Source organism: Propithecus coquereli, unplaced genomic scaffold, assembly GCF_000956105.1.
Source record: "Propithecus coquereli isolate 6110/MARCELLA unplaced genomic scaffold, Pcoq_1.0 Scaffold126, whole genome shotgun sequence".
Classification (NCBI taxonomy): domain Eukaryota; kingdom Metazoa; phylum Chordata; class Mammalia; order Primates; family Indriidae; genus Propithecus; species Propithecus coquereli.
Window position 1 is genome coordinate 4,442,398 of NW_012136747.1, and position 20,227 is coordinate 4,462,624.

The 20,227-nt window shown below is 41.7% G+C and overlaps 2 protein-coding genes across 2 annotated transcripts in view; both read left to right on the top strand.

Annotated features, from left to right (window-relative positions):
• The window catches only part of FAM227A (family with sequence similarity 227, member A), a 50,566-nt gene extending 49,430 nt beyond the window's left edge, over nucleotides 1–1,136 (top strand). Inside the window, exon 13 of the mRNA XM_012637979.1 lies at nucleotides 1,048–1,136. Within this exon, the coding sequence (XP_012493433.1) occupies nucleotides 1,048–1,136 (89 nt within the window). The remainder of the gene's footprint in view (nucleotides 1–1,047) is intronic.
• Nucleotides 1,137–12,470: 11,334 nt separating this feature from the next.
• Nucleotides 12,471–20,227, top strand: part of DMC1 (DNA meiotic recombinase 1) — a 34,635-nt gene continuing 26,878 nt past the window's right edge. The window contains exons 1-4 of the mRNA XM_012637980.1: nucleotides 12,471–12,521; nucleotides 13,425–13,469; nucleotides 14,416–14,562; nucleotides 16,682–16,768. Of these exons, the coding sequence (XP_012493434.1) occupies nucleotides 12,471–12,521; nucleotides 13,425–13,469; nucleotides 14,416–14,562; nucleotides 16,682–16,768 (330 nt within the window). The remainder of the gene's footprint in view (nucleotides 12,522–13,424; nucleotides 13,470–14,415; nucleotides 14,563–16,681; nucleotides 16,769–20,227) is intronic.

Here is a 20,227-nt window from a genome sequence, read left to right on the forward strand (position 1 = left end):
AATGTTAGGGGAACTTCTGAGAAAGGGTGTTGGGAAACTTCTGGGAAATTCTGCGCTAAACCACAAAATAACTAAGCAAAGGTATAAGCCTATAGCAAAGCAAAAGCCTGCAATAATCACTGCTAATTGGTTATCTTTTAATCCTGTTGCTGATTGGTCAACTGCTTGTACTTACATGCTATTGGTTGTATGTAACCCAAAAAAAAGTATAAAATCTGACAAAAATGAGGAAGCGATGCTCAGAATTTGGTGGTGAGTCCCCTCTGAACCCACTGGCGAATAAACGCTGACTCTCCAACTCTCCGCGTGCCGCTCGGTTATTCCCTCTGGGATCGGTCGCTGTAACACCAGAGGGATGTCACCTTCAATGGGGTGGTACAGTCTGGTGCAAGATCACCCTATTCACCTCCACCCCTTGATGTGACTGCCTGCAGCCGAGAGGTTTTCGAGCCCAGGTACAACTCCCACGTGGCAGTGCTCCTGTGGGTGCTTGCAGAGGGTGGAGCTGGCGGGACATGGAAGCCTGTGTGGTGCACTCTGTCCTACATGGCCACTTGCTTTCGGGGCAGAAGCACGCCCACAATCTTCTGGGCATGTGAGGATGACCGCCGGCTGCACCACTGCTCACTGGCAAAACCTTTCAAGAAATCATACTAGAGGCCGGGCGCGGTGGCTCACGCCTGTAATCCTAGCACTCTGGGAGGCCGAGGCAGGCGGATTGTTTGAGCTCAGGAGTTCGAAACCAGCCTGAGCAAGAGCGAGACCCCGTCTCTACTAAAAAAAGAGAAAGAAATTAGCTGGACAACTAAAAATATTTATAGACAAAATTAGCCTGGCATGGCGCCGCATGCCTGTAGTCCCAGCTACTCCGGAGACTGAGGCAGAAGGATTGCTTGAGCCCAGGAGTCTGAGGTTGCTGTGAGCTAGACTGATGCCACAGCACTCTAGCCTGGGCAAAAGAGTGAGACTTTGTCTCAAAAAAAAAAAAAAAAGGAATCATACTGAACTTTTGAACTGTTTTTTGTTGATGTCTTCTTGTTTCCCCACAGGAAGGAAAAGTCAGAAAGGGAAAGAGAAGAGAAACAGAAGTTGAACATTTCTCCCCTCTCACTTCCAAGCTCCAACGAATGCTGTAAACTGCAACTAGGAAGCCCCCGCAGAAGCTGTGCTGTTTCTGCTACCAGGTGGGGTGGGACGACATGAAAAAAAGAAGGCCGGGTGGGTGGCTCTTGCCTATCCTAGCACTCGGGGAGGCCAAGGCAGGAGGATGGCTTGAGGTCAGGCGTTCAAGACCAGAATCAGCAAGGGCACTCTAGCCTGGGCGCTGAAGCGAGACTCTGTCTCCAAAAAACGAAAATTGTGGCCAAAGACTGAGAAATAGAAATCACTATTCTACCATAGGGGAAGATCCTATTATCATTTTTCCTAGGCCGAGTGTGCTTGGGCCACATTTATTCATGCATTTACTCTTTTACTCAGGCATTACCTGTTGAGCTCTCGCTGGGAAAGAGGAGGGCTGGGCTGTCTCTCTCGTATGCACACACTTCCCATCTCCCATCCTCCTGGTGGCTTTATATTGCAATTTTGGTTGGATCATTAACCAACATGATACCATCAACACTTCGCCAGCTGAGCCATGGAGTGTACTATGGTTATTTTTCTTTTCTTGCAAAACTTTTGCTATCCCTGGAACTAAGTCTATTTATTTATTTATTTTTATTTGCCTGTTTCCTTGCTTGGTTGTTTTATTTTTCAGATGTACTTATCACAATTCATCTCCAAATTCTCTGTTGGTTGTATAAATCTCCTCCCAGTACGTTCACTTTACACCTGTCAATTTCATTTCCAGCCTTCTAACTGCTCCACCTGGGTGGTTGATTTCTAGGCTGTTTACATGATCACAGGGATTCCCTTCTTCTTTCTCTTGATCACACTGGTTTTTTAATATGTTTCTGTTTATGTCTTTATGGTTCATCCACAGAGAGGCAGAGATCACCAAGAAGTCAACAGCAATGAAGAAAAAGGAGGTATTCACCCTGAGCCTCTCACCTGCCAGCTCGCCTGAATGAATCCTTGTCCAAGAACTGAGAGAAGCTTTATAGGTAAAGCCCGTAGTTGCATCTGATTCAATCTAGAACAGAAACAACAAAACAAAAAAACAATACCACAAATAGAGACACATTTAGTCATTCCTAGTCCCTGGGACAAAGAATATTAAAGTTCACTCCTACTGTGGGCCAAAGTCACTATTTAAATCAATTTACATTAATCATATATGTGTTCACTTACTAATTCTTTAATTCGCTTATTTATTAATAACACTATAGAATGTCTGATATTGTTGTATAACATAATAGTGGTAATCATAGATGATGTTATTTATCAAGTACTTACTATGTATCTAGTGCTCTGCTAAATCTGTTTTAGACATTATCTCAGTTAACCCTCCTGGGGGCCCTGTGAGGTGGATATCATTACCTCCATTTCTCCTAGGAGGAAACTGGGGTTTGGAGAGGTTTAGTAAGTATTTGTTAGGTATCTATCTATTCTGTACCATCCCTGTGCTAGGCCCTGGGGATACAGAGATAAATAAAGACTCAGCCCCTGACATTACAAGGCTCACAATCTGGAAGAGGGAGAAGGATGTGTAAACCAATAAATACTTTAATGCTTTTATAGAAATCTGTGTGGAATCCGAGAAAAACCAAGGCAGGTGAAGCCAGCGTGCAGCAGCCCTTCAGGAGAGACTTCGCTGAGAGGTGCAGGCCCCAGGGCCAGTTTGTGGAGGGCACGCAGCTGGGCTGAAGGGCTCAGGTGCTATTAAATATCATTTGAGCCTCAGGGCACAAGGGAGAGACCTGGTCAGTGTTAGAACAGTCCACCTGGCACAGCCAAGAGGGAAGAAATGGTGCAGATGGCTGTTTGCCTGAACCAAGAAGCAAGTAAGTGGATTCTTGGGACGTATGGCTTCTCCCTCAGATATACATCTTCAATTGACTCCTGAATATAATTCTTGGTGACCCCTGTGGAGAATATTACCCAGGTGAAGGAGTGGAGGAAGGGTAATAGGGTAAGAGCTCAAGCTCTGGCATGAGAAAATGCAAGCCTTTGAATCCCTGCCCTGCTTCATAATGGATGTTTGACTTTCAGCTAAGTAGCAATGCAACTTGACCTTTCTGAACTTGCTTTCTTGGATGCAGAAAGGGGATGCTTACTAGGAGGCTTGTTGTGGTGGTTGGATAAAATAATTTATGTAAAGTTCTGGGCACAGTATCTTTCACTTAGGAATTGCCACAAGCTATTATCATCATTATTGTTGTTATAATTGTTCTTAGAAAGTATACTCTTGGCTTTCAAGAGGAGGGAAGCCTTCCACCACCACCATTTCTTCCCTCTTGGCTGTGCCAGGTGGGCTGTTCTAACACAGACCAGGTCACCCCTAAGGCTCAAATGATAGCACCCAAGCCCCTCAGCCCAGCTGTGTGCCCTTCCACAAACTGGCCCCTGGGCTTGTGCCTGTCAGTGAAGTCTCTCCCAAAGGGCTGCTTAGACATCCCCTCCTCTTGGAAGCCTTCCCTAATACACCAGCAGCAAGGTTGGCACGAGTGCCCCTGCAAGTTCCAGCAGCCATTTTGCAGTCCCATAATGGGTTGTAATTGCCTGTTGCCTGTCCACCTCTACCATTCGCCACCGCCGAGGAAGAAGGTCTCTTGGTTTTCTGGGCCCAGGACAAACTGCACTGCCCTCTCTCAGGACGATTCCTTGCACAGCTTGTGTCCAAGATCATCCCTATACAGACCTCTTCCAGAAATTACTGAGGACTTATAACCATGGGCCCCTTAGGAAGTTAAGGATGAAAAGGCCTGCCTCTGTTCTTGTAAATATCAGAAGGGAAAATTATGGGGAAGAATTCTTTGCCCTTTATAAGGGGAGGGAGGTAGAGCATGAAAGAGAACTAACATTTAAAAAGCATTTACTGTAGTGTGGAATAATGCAAATGAGTAATTGTGTGATATTCTCATTCTGTCATTCCCAGTGTTGCTGGGAAGCAATATTCTCAGCATAAAAGAGAAGAAATTCAGATGTTGACCTAGAAGAGATGAAATTAAAATCCTATCATCCTGATTTTGAATTGCTTATGAATTGAAGGTGAATTTTATGTTTAAAATACAAACAGTTGGCCAGGCATGGTGGCACACACCTATAGTCCCAGCTACTTGGGAGGCTGAGGCAGGAGGATTGCTCAAGCTCAGGAATTGGAGGTTGCAGTGAGCTATGAACACACTGCTGCACTCCAGCCTGGGCAACAAAGCAAGACCCCATCTCTAAAATAAAAAATAAATAAACTAATTAGTCACCATTAAAGGATACTAGGGAACCAATGCATTATTTTGAAAACTGGTAAATAAAGAGCAGATACCAGTATTTATCATGCCATTCCCATATTAACTATATTACAAGGTAACCAAATAGTAGATGAGGGGAAGTTTCTCTTTAGAAATAGTCCACCTAATAAATTAAGAAAGAATGATAGGATTAAAATATTTCCATTTTGCAACCTCTAATGAATTAATGATCTAGGTTGATCATCAATGGCTGCTAACATCCCCAAAAGATAAACAGCCACGAAATGCCTTCTAATGGCAGACCATAGCACCACCTATCAAATAGTCTTACCAAATAATTGCACCTGAATCTAGTCTGGACTCTAGATCCAACTACCACACAACATCCTGCATTTATTCTTGTAACTGGAGGAGAATAAGATAAGGACCTAGGTTAAGAATTTAATCAACTCTTTACAAAGAGCAGTCATTTTAAACCTCTAGCCAGGAGAGCAGCCACTGAGAGATGTAGGACTCAGCAGTAGGCTACGAGTGTCGTCTTCTTAAAGGGGCACAATTTGAAAATGGAGATAAAGAAAGGGAATATGGCTCTTTGTAATACTGTGAAGTACTGACTTCATTACATGAGAGATGGCCATGCAACAATGAGGAAGGGAGAAAAACATTTTTCTTTTATGGGTTTGAACCATACTGTGTTAGAAGTCATGTCTGTCTTTGGAGGGTCTGGAGGGTAGTCCAACAACTTCTTGCTGAATACTTGGAGGAATAACATTTCACAGTGGTGGGAAGATCTCAGAAGGGGACAAAGCTGATGGGCCCCAACTTCCCTGGACCACAGCGAGAAACATGAACACCAGCTTTTGGCTCCCCCAGACCATTCTAGACCCATAGGATATCATCAACCATTGGTGAATGTCCTCTGAAGGCTCCTGGGGGCTTACTCAGCGCCTAGAATAGTAACTGGCACAAAGTAGGAGCTCAATAAGTATTTGCTGAATTATGAGTGTAAATAGAACATTATTTTAGATAGAATTACTCAGACCTGGGTAAAACATACTGGGTAGTGGAGAAGAATGTATTCTGCAATAAGATGAACATCTTTTTGAACATAGGGTGAAGTACCCAAAGATAAGTAGAGATTCACATGGCATGGGTTAGAAGACGAAAATATTTTTCAGGAGGGAAGAACTGAGAGCAGGAGAGTCGGGTTAGGAGCTAGAACTTCTCCATAAGAGACTGCCACCACCCCATGAATTTAACTTATTAAAAAGATTTCCCCTCAGACTGAGAAAATTTACATTTGGTAAACAATGTAACATTCTAGCACACTCGGAAAAGTCCTGAACATAGGCAGCCAAAGATTTCATGTCCCAACCACTCTAGTCTCCTAGGATAATAGATCTAACTTGTTTGGGGTAGTAACTGAAAAATGTAAACCAGTTCCTTGGAGGTGAAGTGAAAATTCAGAATTAAATACAGAGATGATAAAGTGCTCATGCCAGTTAGGAATAATCTGTGTATATTTATATTGAAAATGATTGTATTTAGTTAAGAGAATTTGTCAAATTTGAGGATCTAACAGACTAGTCTTGTGATTCCATATTAAAATATGCAGTTGAATAACTGACTTAAAATTAGATATTTTTAGTTGAAAGGTGTAAGATAATTTTATAAAAGTATAGAATATTTATGAGGTCCTGGGAGTCACTGTATTTGTAAGTTAAATTAGTTAAACTTCAATAGAGTAGTTTAAGTACTTTGAAAGATTCGCTGATCAGGTCAGGCAACAGAAGAAATTCAAATATACTAAAGTTAATACTGCTATTTAAAATTGTTTGATGGAATTTAATTAGTTGTAAATGGGACCATTGGTTTAAGGGAATTTGGTCTTTTGAATGAGTTGGTGAAACATTGATCGAAGCTCCTCATGAAAGTAATTATTGAAATGTATTAGATTTGTAAATAAAATATTGAAGGCTTAAGGAAAACTAAGTTTTAAAGTATGTTATTATTTTAACAATTTGAACATTAATTTTTAGAAACTCTCTAGCATACATACCTATTTTCCTTTATATACCACAATGTTTCAATAAAATCTAGTGTGCCTTTCAGCTTTGAGTGATATTATGGCGAAGAAAGGACAGTACAAAGAAGGGGAGGGAAGGTGGGCTGACTCACATCAATCTCTCCAATGGCATCGGTGGGGAAAGAGCTGCATATCCTGTTGAGGGAACTGTATCCAGGACTTGCCGGTGAGCAGGGAAACAAGAAATGACCCAGAGGCATAACTGGGAGCTATGGAGCATCAAGCAGTTACTTCCCAGGACGGTTTAGGAAAGACATAAAATAAAATTTCCACTTTCCAAAACATATGAAAAGCAGCTAATTGTTGATTGGGGGACATGAGTTGAGATATAGATACAGATATAGATAGATGTAGATATAATGTATTCTGACTGGCTCAGAAAGCAGACAGTTATTGCTCACACAGCATCTTAGCACTGGTTCCCCGCACCCCGGGTCCCCATGGGGTGATGCGATATGAACATGTGGCAGGGTTTGTACCACAAGAAGAGAACCCCTGGCTGGGCACAGTGCCTCACGCCTGTAATCCTAGCACTCTGGAAGGCCAAGGCAGAAGGATCGCTTGAGGTCAGAGTTCAAGACCAGCCTCAGTAAGAGGGAGACGCTGTCTCCATTAAAACTAGAAAGAAATTAGCTGGGCAACTAAAAAGAGAAAAAAAAAATTAGCCAGGTGTGGTGGCACACGCCTGTAGTCCCAGCTACTCGGGAGGCTGAGGCAGGAGGATCGCTTGAGCCCAGGAGTTTGAGGTTGCTGTGAACTAGGCTGACATCACGGCACTCTAGCCAGGGTAACAGAGCAAGACTCTGTCTCAAAAAAAAAAAAAAAGAAAAGAAAAGAACCCCCATAGTATGGGACTTGGAGTTAGATAGGGCAGCCAGAGAGAGGGGGAGAGAGAGCCCTTTACTCTCTCAAGTAAACAAATCCTCTCTAGGGAGGAGAGTGAAAAGTCCCTAGGTTTTTACAACCCTAGAATATAAGCAAATGTCTCCAGAGGAGAGGGAAAGGTGTTTTTAAGTTTTATTACCTTCAGAATGTGAGCAAAGGGCTTCAGGGAAGCTGTTTCTGAATCTCTGTCCAGAGCTATTTGTTATTTAGTCATAAAGCCCATACTATGTAGAAAAGTGAAAATATCTGTGGAGAATTATTGTTGAAAAGCAGAGAGGTGGACTCTAGTAGTACAGTACTATCACAGTAGTACCTACTGTAATTGCCTATATATTCATCTATAGCTCCCTCTAAAGTTGGTATCTTGTTTGTCATTGAATCCCTAGCACTCAACACCTAATGTCACCAAACTGAACTGGGCCGTTTGCCTACATGCAACAGAAAGCCAAACACAAAGCACTGGATTTTTGCAGTGAGAAAGGTTTTTTGCCAGGCACCCCAGCAAGGAGATAGGCTCAAGTCAGGCTCAAATCTGGCTCTGCAGCTGGCAGGCTGGGCAGGTTTTATATGCAGAGCGATGTGAGGCATGATATGATTAGATCTTGCAATGGGGTGATACCAGGAGTAGTGATCTGACTGGATCTGACTGGATCATGCCATGAATGACACCAAGGCTTGATCTGATTGGATTCTGGATTCTGCCATGAGGTGTCGTTTCTTTTTTTGTCTTTTTTTTTTTTTTTTTTTGAGACAGAATCTCACTCTCTTGCCTGGGCTAGAGTGCCGTGGCATCAGCCTAGCACACAGCAACCTCAAACTCCTGGGCTCAAGCGATCCTCCTGCCTCAGCCTCCCAGGTAGCTGGGACTACAGACATGCACCACCATGCCCGGCTAATTTTTTCTATATACATTTTTAGTTGTCCAGCTAATTTCTTTCTATTTTTAGTAGAGACGGGGTCTCGCTCTTGCTCAGGCTGGTCTCGAACTCCTGAGCTCAAGCAATCCTCCCGCCTCCGCCTCCCAGAGTGCTAGGATTACAGGCGTGAGCCACCACGCTCAGCCGAGGTGCCATTTCTTAATTCAGTCCCCATTGGGTCTGAACACTTAAGTTCTACCTGCAGTTGGATGCTCAGTTCATCAGGGCATGCTCAGGTTACTGTCATGGCAACTGAAAAAAATCACAACTTTGTTACATAAAAGTAGAACCAGATTGGTCTGATGTAGTTACACTGGCACAGTGACTGACAAATAGTAGGAAATCAATAAATATTTTCTGAATGAACTAAAATATGTTTAACTGGAATTATACCCAATGAAATTCTTTTGTATGTGTGTAATAAACCTTCATTCTTTAGTTCTCTACTAAAGCATTTCTCAAATTTGAGCTCTTGAAAGTCCAAGAATATATATCCACAGGCACTAGTTTGAGGAAGCCCAACTGTATGCACTGAAATCATGTGCCTCTATTTGGTTATAAGGTGATTGTCCACAGAGGGGCAGTAAAGTGTAATGGTTTAAAATTCAGATTTTATAATCCCACTGCCTGTTTTTTTATTTCTTAGAATATCATAAAAATGACACCAAATTTTTAAATTTTATAAAGAAGTTGTGGATTCCCAGAAGGATTTGAAAAATTGGACAAGCTATATTATCCAGTTAATAATTGACGCAAAAGCTCTGGCTTGCCTATAGCTATCCTATATTGTAGATAGGAAAGTGGAATTTTGCCATGCAGGATATATTTTTTAATATAGGTGTACTTAGAAGTCTTTCATGGCTTCTGAATTTCGTATCATACTTAAAAAGATTTTTCTTATTATGAAATAATTATGAATGTCCCATATTTTCTTCTAGCATTTTTATTATTTTATTATTCAGATTTAATTTTTTGATCAATCTGGAATTTATTTTGGTATAAAGTAGAATTTATTTTGGTACTTGTTCCAACTTTATTTTTCTTCCAGATGGTTACCTAGTTGTTCCAACACCAATCACTGAATTCATCATTTCTGCACTGGTTTCAAATGCCACCTTCATCACATTCAGAATTTTTGTATAATATAACAGACTAATCTTTTCTTTTTTGTCCTGATTTGAGTGGAAAGGTCTTCGTGTGCACTTTTTAATGACCCCCGCTTTTGTTGTTGTTTTTGTTTTAAAATATGTTTAAAGTTGTATGTAGCCATCAATATAATATCCAAACAAGATTTTTTTATCCTCAATTCATGAATTTGTCATTACCCAGCTCATTTCAGTTTCTTTCTTTTAGTGTACTGCACACAACCTTCAAATATTATGAACATTTCTGTCTCCCAGCTGTCACTACACCAAACTACATATGTTAAATTTCCCTAAATCATCTTGCTGTGCTCTTTGCAGCTCTTCTGTACACTGTTGATGTCTTCATCTAACAAGTTGCTCAAAAGTTACTATAATTATTTTAGGTGAGGCCTCAGAGTGAAAGCCTGTCATCACTATCCAGTTCCTCCCCAAAATGGGCATTAATTTCCATTTAACAAGAAGGAAAGAATATGTTTCTGGAAAATAACAGATTTTGAAGCACAATGGCAGTTATTTGTCTGCTCTTTAAACAATCCACCTGGGGCGGAGAGTTCTACAAAATGCCAACTGCTATTGTGGAAATGTTTTGCTATTTATTCCAGCAAAATGATTCAGACAGAAGAAAAAGGGTCGCTCTGTACTAGGTCTTGAACCCAAAGAACTGTTTGCACAGATATTCATCCAAGATCCATCACAGCCTCCACCTCAACAGATGCTCTTTCAAATGTTTCATGACTCTCCTCAACAGTCTCCATTTCAGGGGAGGAGGATGACGCTGCCAGAGATGGCTCTGCTGGCACGAAGGCTGGCCTGAAACTTCTATTTAAAAGCTGAACCAAAATATGTTTGGCTTCTGCGGTCTATTTTAAATTTCAAGCTAAGACAAAGAAAAATTACTTTCTATCCTGAATGGGCCTTGGGTGTCTCAATCACAGACAAGAGAGTGGCAAATGGTAAGAGAGGCGCAGAGAAGAGAGGGAAATTAGCAGCACTGAGGTGGGAGGGACAGTTCACGAAGCGAGGTATGAAAAACTGGAAAGGGAAAGCCCTAGGCTAGGGGACAAGGACCCCCTTATTGACTCCTAAACCGAGGCTCTTGATCACGATGAGCATCTGCAGGTCACCTCTCGCCCACGTCAGCCACCTGCGCTCAGCACCCCTCCCCCGCCCCGAGGTCTTCCACCCCAGTAGCCCCCGCCTCGGAGTCCTCTCCCGGACTTCAGCACTGGGCTCTGCTGGAGGGAAGCCTGAGCTCCCTCCCAAGAAGACCCCTCTCCTCCACACACTTGCTCCACAGCGCCCTCCCTCACCCCAGCGCGCCTCCCCGCAGGCTCTCGGTCTTCCCTTCCCCTAGGGCCTCGTCCCGCCCCTCGGTATCCGCCCCGCCCACCACCATGCCACGCCCCGGGTTCTCCCCTCCCCCCCCGTGGGCCCGCCCTCGCCCTCGCCCTCGCCCCGCCCTCCTCGCTTGGCGCCAAACGCTGTGGTCAGCTGTGCGCTGTTGGCCAGTCTCGGCGATCTGGGGCTGAGTTAGAATCCTGTCAGCTGCGGACGGGAAAGCCCCGGCGCGGGGCAGAAGGGATTCATCTCGAAAATCTCGGGGAGACTGTGGGTACGAGGGGGATGGGTGGCAAAAAGGGAAACGTGTGAAGAATCTGAGGGAAAACAAGGTTTCGAGAACGCTTTCTCGCCCCTTTTTCTGGTAATCCTTGGCGATCGTTGCTGGGCCGGGGCCGGCGCCTTTGCGCGTCCGCCCCACCCCCTGGAAGGAACCTCAGCGATCCCGAGGGACTTCCAGCCTCCTGGTTCTAAATCAAATCGGACCTAAGTCTTGGAGAGGCCGCCTCAGCCTCCTCACGAGGGAATCCGGGGTCAGGAAAGTGTCGGGCGGCGGGTGCTGACCTGGGCTCCTGCTGAGTGCGGCGTCGAGGGCGACCTGGCCACGCTCCCCCCACCGCAAGGGGACAGCTCCGGTCGCCTTGAACCGCGATGCCTGGGAGCCCTGCTTTAGACCCCATCAATTGCTACTTGAGAAAGATGGGACAATCTTTTCACTTTATCACGGGGGAGGAAAAATGGATGGTAGGGTTTTTTTGTTCAAGGGGACAGTCAGTGTGGAATTTGGGGTGCTCGTGCATGTAGCTTACATCTGAGGGATCCCGGCCAAACTGTGTCTTTTGCCTCGGCACTCAGCTGTGGGGAGGTGCGAGGTGGTGGGACCAGACCGCTGCCTTAGCAGTTTGTTCCCTGCCTGCTGCCGTCCGACCCCGACTTTGATATCAAACAAGGAAATGGAATAGACCAAGGAAATAATTATTTGGACTACATTTTATTGTAATGAACACGGTCATCCGTTGTGGATTCCTGAGAATTAAAAATTTAAAAAAAAGAGGCTGGGGAAGGTAAAAATTAAATTAAATTAAAATTTAAAAAACCCCAAACTTCCACAATGTTAAATAAAAGATTAACTGCCAATTGGCTCTAATAGTATAATATTGTGTATCCACCATATTTTTAAATCTTAAAAAAATCATGAAACTAGTAAATACTGTGAAAGTATAGCTAATGTCGTATGAAACAAAAAGATACATGTCATAAGAGCGCCCATTCATAATCAGCAAGCGGGAAGGCATTCATCATATATGAGAAAAATAAAATCTATTTATTGAGAACAGACTGAGTTCAAGGTGCCAGGGAGGATACAAGGAAGAATGACATAACGTCAGGGTTCTTAGAGGGTTGTTGCTAAACATATACATGAAAGGTTAATAGCAATATGCAATTCTAAATAACATTCCAAGGCAACAATAAAGACATCATACAATCATGATTGATTGTGTGATAGAAACAGAAGATAAAAAGTGAGCAGCGTGGAGGAAAGAGAGAAGAAACCTAACAAGCCCCCCTACCCCTTGGACACACCCACAAAAGAAATAATGCCACATGCCCAGCAGAAAGATAGGCCAGCCCAGTCTTTCCAAACTAAATGTTTTTCTTGTTGTCCTTCTGGTCCTTGGTGATTCTACAACTACTTCTTAAACGGTATTTATTTTCCCAGAGTTGATTATTTTTCTACTGCTTACCTTTCAATATGAAGGAGGATCAAGTCGTGCTGGAAGAACCAGGATTCCAAGATGAAGAGGTATGACCAGAATGTTCAAAGATATGTAGACATTCAGTCATTCCACAAAAATCAAGTTCCTTCTCTGTTAGCTACTATTTTTAGAAACTGAAAGTAGAAATAAGACATAGTTATAGATAACAAATATGTAACAACTTGTTTGGCAAGGGGTGCTAAGATTAGCTACTTAACAACTGGTATGAAAGTATTTTAATAACTTAACAACTGGTATGGCCGTACTGGTACCTACACACTCTGGTACCAAATAGCAGCCTGGTCCTAGAAGAAGGAGTTCAAGATCTGAAGGGGAAGAAGGTTGAGAAAACATTTAAAATAGGTCAAATGTTGCTCCATTCCTTTGGTTAAAGATTTTAAAAATTTATGAAGGACATGACAAAGGTAATTGGCTTCCCAGCCCTTTCAAAGCAGATTCTTCTAAGTACGCAGCAATGTGGGGTTTTTTTTTTTTTTTTTTTTGAGACAGAGCCTTGCTCTGTCACCCGGGTTAGAGTGCCATGGCATCAGCCTAGCTCACAGCAACCTCAAACTCCTGGGCTCAAGCGATCCTCCTGCCTCAGCCTCCTGAGTAGCTGGAACTACAGACATGCGCCACCATGCCCAGCTAATTTTTTCTATTTTTAGTAGAGACGGGGTCTCTTGCTCAGGCTGGTCTCCAATTCCTGAGTGCAAGCAATCCTCCGGCCTCGGCCTCCCAGAGTGTTAGGATTACAGGTGTGAGCCACCTCGCCTGGCCCCGCAGCAATGTGTTTGAAAAAACATTATTGATCCCACCCCAATTTGTCTAGAGAAGTGGAATTTGAGACATTTGTCAGTGACTCATAGTATTGAACAAATCTCTAAAAGATGTGAAGTAGTTGGATATGAAGAATCAAAACTTCATTTTCTCTGTTCCATCTCCTTTAGGAATCTTTGTTTCAAGACATTGACCTGTTACAAAAACATGGAATTGTAAGTAGTTTTTCTATGCTGTGTTAAATGATTCAACTCAAGACTTTCTCAGCATCAGCCTTATTGACATTTGAAGCTAGGTAATTCTTTGTTGCGAGGGGCTGTCCTATGCTTTGTAGGGTGCATAGCAACATCCCTGGCCTCTACTCACTCTCTATATGCCAGTAGCAACCCTCAGCTGTGACAACCAAAAATGTTTCCAGGCATTGTCAAATGTACCCAGGGGGCAAAATTGCCCCCCATTGAGAACTACTGATCCAATTGGAGGTGTTTCAGGGTCCCTCTCAATCTATCTCTCATCTGTCGACATCTCCAGCCTTTATTAACAGAAAATTTAGTTCTATATGTCAGGTGACTGGAGTAAGTGTTGTTGGCAGAAATCCAGACTGAGTAACAAACTAGACGGATTTCAACAGCAATCAGTTGATAGTAGAACTCCACTGGCATTATCTTTTATAGCCCTCACTTTTAATCTCTTTCAGTTGGTTTTAGAAAATAGAAGCAAGAGAAAATCCTGGTCCTTTGGTGATGTAGTTATTTGCATTCTCCAGGGGCAGAGGAAAAAAATCTTTAAAAATTTTAAAAGAACATATTGGTAATGAAGTTTTGTAGAAGGAAGGAGCTGAACTGAGGGGGTGAATGTGTGATAAATTTGTCAGCTTTTCCACCAACAGACTTTTCTTTTGAATTCCTTGTTACATTGCCATGGTCTCACTAACATTCTTGGGAAATCAGGGCACAGTCAGAACATTTGGCAGCCTGCTGAGTATGTTCTACTCAGATATTTCCAGAACATTTGGCTACATGGTGGGTGGGTTCCACCTGGCTGCTTGTATAAAATTGGCATCATGGTGGAAGGAGATGGACACAAAAGCACATGACATAGTATGGGAGCCTTTCAGGCTGGCATTTTCTCAATCTGCTGTGCCCATTCTTTTATTCACAGAACGTGGCTGACATTAAGAAGCTAAAGTCAGTAGGAATCTGTACCATCAAAGGGATACAAATGACAACAAGAAGAGCCCTATGCAATGTCAAAGGACTCTCAGAAGCCAAAGTGGACAAGATTAAAGAGGCAGCCAACAAACTTATTGTAAGCAAAATCCATTCTTTGCTGTTTTAGCTTAGAAGGGCCTTGTGAATCTCTGTTGCCTTTCTCATTATGAACACTAGAAACAATTGTGGGCACTCTGAGTTCCTGTAGATCACAATATACTATACTTCCCATGTTAACCTTTTACCACTTCAGTTTCAAAGCAACAGCAATTAATTTCTGAAGGATTGAGGTAAGGATTAAGAGACCTAGAACACTAACAAAGGTAATTATTTTTACCCAAACTTTTCAGTTTCCCTTTATATTACTTTTTTCCAGCTTTCTGTTTCTCTGCCTTCCCTCCTCCTTTTCATCTTTGTTTTTTACCTTCCTCCTTATTTTTGTCTCATCTCCTCAAATATCATACCTATGGCTCTTGCAAAGCACTTGGTACCAAAGAAGTTACTTTCTCCTAGTATATAGGCCAATTAATAAGAGAGCATTGGGTTAGCAAAAGACAAACAGTGGTTGGGTCTACATATGTGCATTTGAGATAGATATGACCAAGAATATGCTCACTGAGGCAGCTGAGCTAAATTAACTCATACCTTCTAGCTGGTCCTGCAGACTGGAAGGAGGCCATGCAGCTGCCAAGCTGCCAGGCAAATGCATACATACCTTTGACCAAAGCTTTTGTGTAGAACTTTTGGGGACCACTAGAGGTACCGGCTCTGGAAATAGGAATGTACTAGGCCTGACTCTTCACAGAAGAACAATACTCTCCGTTTCTCCTTTTTCCGTGAGGGTCATGTTCCCAGCATGTCTGAGAAGCTTTCTTCATGGACAGCCATTTGTTTTCTTTCTTCAGAGGCAGTGACAACGGGAGACTGATGCAAGTAGCAATGAGATCCTGAACTGAACTTGGAGAGGACCCAAATGAACTACTCAGCTCAATTGCTCTAGCTTCTGGGTGCACTCAGTCGGTGTACCCACAAGTCAGTTCCACGACTGCCAGGGTGTCTAAGGAAGCCCTAGAGCAGTCCCAGGATTGGGGAAACTGCTACTTTATAGCTCCTAGACATTAGACTTCTTTTCTTTGGAACCTAAATCTCATTACCAAAGAAAAGAATCCCTCTCCTTCCACAGCACCCACTACTGCACCTAGAATCTTCTCCTTTCTAAACCAAAGCTGTTCATTTTTATTTTTTATTTTTTTAGAGAAGGGGTCTCACTATGTTGCCCAGGATGGTCTCAGACTTCTGGCCTGAAACAATCCTCCCACTTTAACCTCCCAAATTGCTGGGATTACAGGCGTGAGGCCACTGCACCAGGCTGTTTATTCTGAAAGAGAGAGAAAGAGATTAAGAGAGAGACAGAGAGAGGAGAGAGAGAGAAAAAAGAGAGAAAGAGAAGGAAAGAAAGAAAGGAAGTTAATTTCATAGTACAATGGTTCTAAACATTGGTATGTATCAGAATCACCTGGAGTGGCTAATAGAGAACACAGAGGCCAGGCTCATTGAAATAGGATAGGGCCTGAGCTTGCCCATCCACCTCCCCAAATTCTCCAAAGTTTGAGAACCACTGTCATAGTGTTAAACAAGAAAGAGGGAAACACATTAGATGACATTAGGACCATTTTCCCAATGCTAATGCAGTTCCTCTGCTGCATTAGCTGTACCTCTTTAATCAGCAAATATGTAGTGTATCTGCCATGTGAAAAATATTGTTACATGAGTAATGAAAATGGAATTTCTGTGCTCTTTAAAACTTCTAGAGCTGGAAAAAAAATGATGCTATTGACTGAAATCAACTGAATGATTTAGTAAAATAACCTTCTGATTTGTGCTATAAATATATCTCATTTAATCTTCACAGCTACCCTAAGAAAGAGACATTATTATCCCTGTTTGACCCAAAAGAGGAAGTTGAAGTACAGCAAGATTAAGTAGTTTACCCCATATCATACAATTAATAAGTGTTAGAGACATAATTTGAATCTATAAAGGGTGGCTCCAAAGTCTGTGTTCTTAACCATGATCTTGTACTGCCTTCAAAGACAAATGAACCATAGCTTATATGAAATGATGACCTTGATAATCGAGTATATAGTTTTTAGCAGCATTTGAAATTAAAACCATCATTTTATAACCTTTGACCATTTCCTTTTATCTTTCTGTAGGAACCAGGATTCTTGACTGCATTTGAGTATAGTGAAAAGAGGAAAATGGTTTTCCATATCACCACTGGGAGCCAGGAATTTGAGTGTGTATCTCACATTTTTTATAACCACTAAGCACAATCTTTGGAATACCATGTTTGGTTTCCTCTATCTGATTGTTATTTCTACTATAAATAGTAGAAATAGCTTCTTCTTTTGAAGTAGGTTTGGTTTGTGGTGTTTTTTCCCCCCACAAAATGCAAACTGAAGCAAATTCCAGACTGCCTGTAGGAACAAGATTAAATTTCTTAAAAGAAATTCAGACCCCAAATCTAAGTAGTTTCTGAATCAGCCTGTATTAATCTACAAATCATTTTTAAAAATCAGTTTAACCTTTCCTTCCCCTCTCCATTGATGAAAGAAATTTCATTTCACCTTTTGGTTTTATTCAAAAATCAGTTGTTAGATTGAATATTTTAGAAGAAATAATCCAGTGTTATCTTTCTTTGCTGGAACAGTTTTAGTGTCCCTTTTTATTTACTGTCTTATGACTCTTGAGACATATGATCATCTTCTCAATGCAAGTTGACTAGAATGTGGGATTTTCCCCCTACTTTACTAGAAAGAATTAGTATTTTATAAGTTAGAACAGTGGTCAAGAGTAATTAAAACAAAAACAGTATTTCCTCCAAGTATTCTTCAAAACCCTGTCCTCACAAGATACTCCAAGAAAAAAAGGATTTCATGGTCAAATGAAATCCTCTACTTGAATGTCTAATAGGTAGATCAGACTTCACAGGCCAAAACCAAACTTCTGATCTTTGTCCCAAATCTGCTCCTGGTAAAGGCTCCCTTATCTCAGATTTGTCCCTTTCCTGATCCCCAGACCTAAAACCTTGGTGTCATCCTTGGCACCTTTTTTTCTTCCCTCTCACATCCCAACTCTAATCCATTAACAAATCCTGTCTGCTCTACCTTCAAAATATATTTAGTCAGAATAAACCACCCAGTTTCTTCAACAAATAAATTACAAGGAAGAAAAAAAAGAGATGGAGTCAGGGAGAAAACCTATAGATCAAAAGAGACTTGGGAGCCGGGGTCGTCGGGCAGAGGGCCCAAACGGAGGCCGGAGGCTCCCGCCCCAACCCTGGCCCTTTTAAAAAAAAAGAATGAAAAATTAAAGAAACTTAAAAGACATATCACCTCATCACAATATGTGGATCTTATGTGGATCCTGATCCAAACATATTACAAAAAAATAAGACATATATGAGACAGTTGGAAAACTTAACATTTACTAGATATTTGATATTTTAGGTGTGATTATGGGAATGTGGTTATATTAAAAATATGAGAGTCTTCATATTTTAGAGATATATACTGAAATATTTAGGGTGAAATGACATGTTGTCTAGTATATGCTTAAAATAATATGGGAAGGGAGGGAAGTGGTTGGAGGTTTGTATGAAAAAAGATTGACCCTGAGTTGATAGTTGATAATTGTTGAAGCTGAGTGATAGGTACGTGATAGCTCATTATACTGTTTTTGTCCACTTTTGTTTATGTTTAATATTTTCCATAATAAAAGGTTAATATATAATATATTCTTTTTATGTGTGTATGTGTGTGTGTACAAAGAGAGTGGCAGTATGAAGTCAACTATTTCTCACCACCCCTCCTTTACCTCACTGGTCTAAACCACAACCTCTTAATATCACCCCTGAATTATTACAACAACCTCCAACTAGCCACCCTCCTTCAGACCTTGCCCCTACTGTTTATTCTTCACACTAGGGCCAGAATGATCATTTTAAACCATAGGTCAGAATATAACCCTCCTCTCTTCAAAACCCTAATGACTCCCCATCTTACTCAGAGTAAAAGCCAAAGTCCTCTCCAATCTCAAATCTAAGCTTTTACTCTTCCAGTTTTCTATGTATCAGCCACAGTGGCCTCTATGCTATTCCTAGAACATGTCAGATACACTCCTGCATTAGGACCTTTGCACTTAAGTTTTTTCTTTGTCTGGAATACTCTTTCCTCATGTATCTACATGGCTTGCTGTCATCTCTGTCAGGTCTTCTCAATGAGGCCTTCTCTGATTTCTTTATCTGAAAATGTAAACTCTCCACTTCATTCTCTGTACTCCTTATCCTCTTCTCCAGTCTTTTTTGATTGTTGAGACAGGGTCTCATTCTGTCATCCTGGCTAGAGTGCAGAGGTATGATCAGAGCTCATTGCAGCCTCAAAATCCTGGGCTCAAGCGATCCTCCCGCCTCAGCCTTCTGAGTAGCTGGGACTACAGGCGCATGCCACAATGCCCAGCTAATTATTTTTCAGTTTTTATAGAGACAGGGTCTTGCTATATTGCCCAGGCTGGTCTTGAACTCCTGGCCTCAAGTGATCCTCCTACCTCGGCCTCCAAAAGTGCTGGGATTACAAGCATGAGTCACTGCACCCAGCCTGTGTCTCTATTTTTAAATCTCTATTTTAAAATACTACCTCTACACTTCATTCTACATTTTCCTGAGTTTTATAAAGGAAACAATTATATTATCCCAAATAATTTGGGGTACCCTCCCAGGTAAATTTTGAGGTTGTGTATCAACCAGAAATTTTGTCTGGGATTTTCCAGAGCTATAACTTTTCAGGGTGATTTTTTTTTAAGATGAGGAGGGACAAATAGAGCTCCCTTTAGTAGTTGCTAGGCCTGTAGGATCTACAAGTGTATTCCCTCCAAATGGGATGATCTGCCAGCCCACATCCTTTAGATTCAAGTCATGAAGGTCAGTATCTAGATTTTTCTTTTCCTCATTGAAGTCTGCAGTCCTCACTAAATTTGTGAATAATTTCCAAACTTGCTTCAATTTATATTTAAATTGCTCTCCTAAACTAAGTTAATGTAAATCTATTGGATTATCCATATCTCTTAAGGCTTTGTCTGATCTATGATCACATCCCAAAAGTCATGCTAATAGGAACTATGAACAAGGTTTTTAAAGTGCTCTTACCAGGTTTAGCACAGTTAACACAATATTTGTTGTATTTAATGAATGAATTAGATCATGACTTAAATTTAGATCTTTTCATATCAAGAACATTAAATGCTCTACAACACTGGGTTACCAATTAAATGTATGCTGTTAAAATCTGACAGTTATTCTTTTAACTGCTAACATTACCTACAACATTTTGAACATTTTCTATTCTGATATATTTTCCGTGAAATTTGGTTTATGTGAGATAAGCTGACCATGATAGCAATCAATGGATTCTCCTAATATGTTTTTCAGTATATTAAAAAATTGAAGGCATGGTGGATTATGCCCGTAATCCTAGCACTCTGGGAGTCCGAGGTGGGAGGATCCCTTGAGGTCAGGAGTTCAAGACCAGCCTGAGCAAGAATGAGACCCCATCTCCACTAAAAATAGAAAGAAAGTAGCTGGGCAACTAAAAATAGAAACAAAAAATTAGCCAGGCATTATGGCAAGTGCCTCTAGTCCCAGCTACTCAGGAGGCTGAGGCAGGAGGATCACTTAAGCCCAGGAGTTTGAGGTTGCTGTGAGC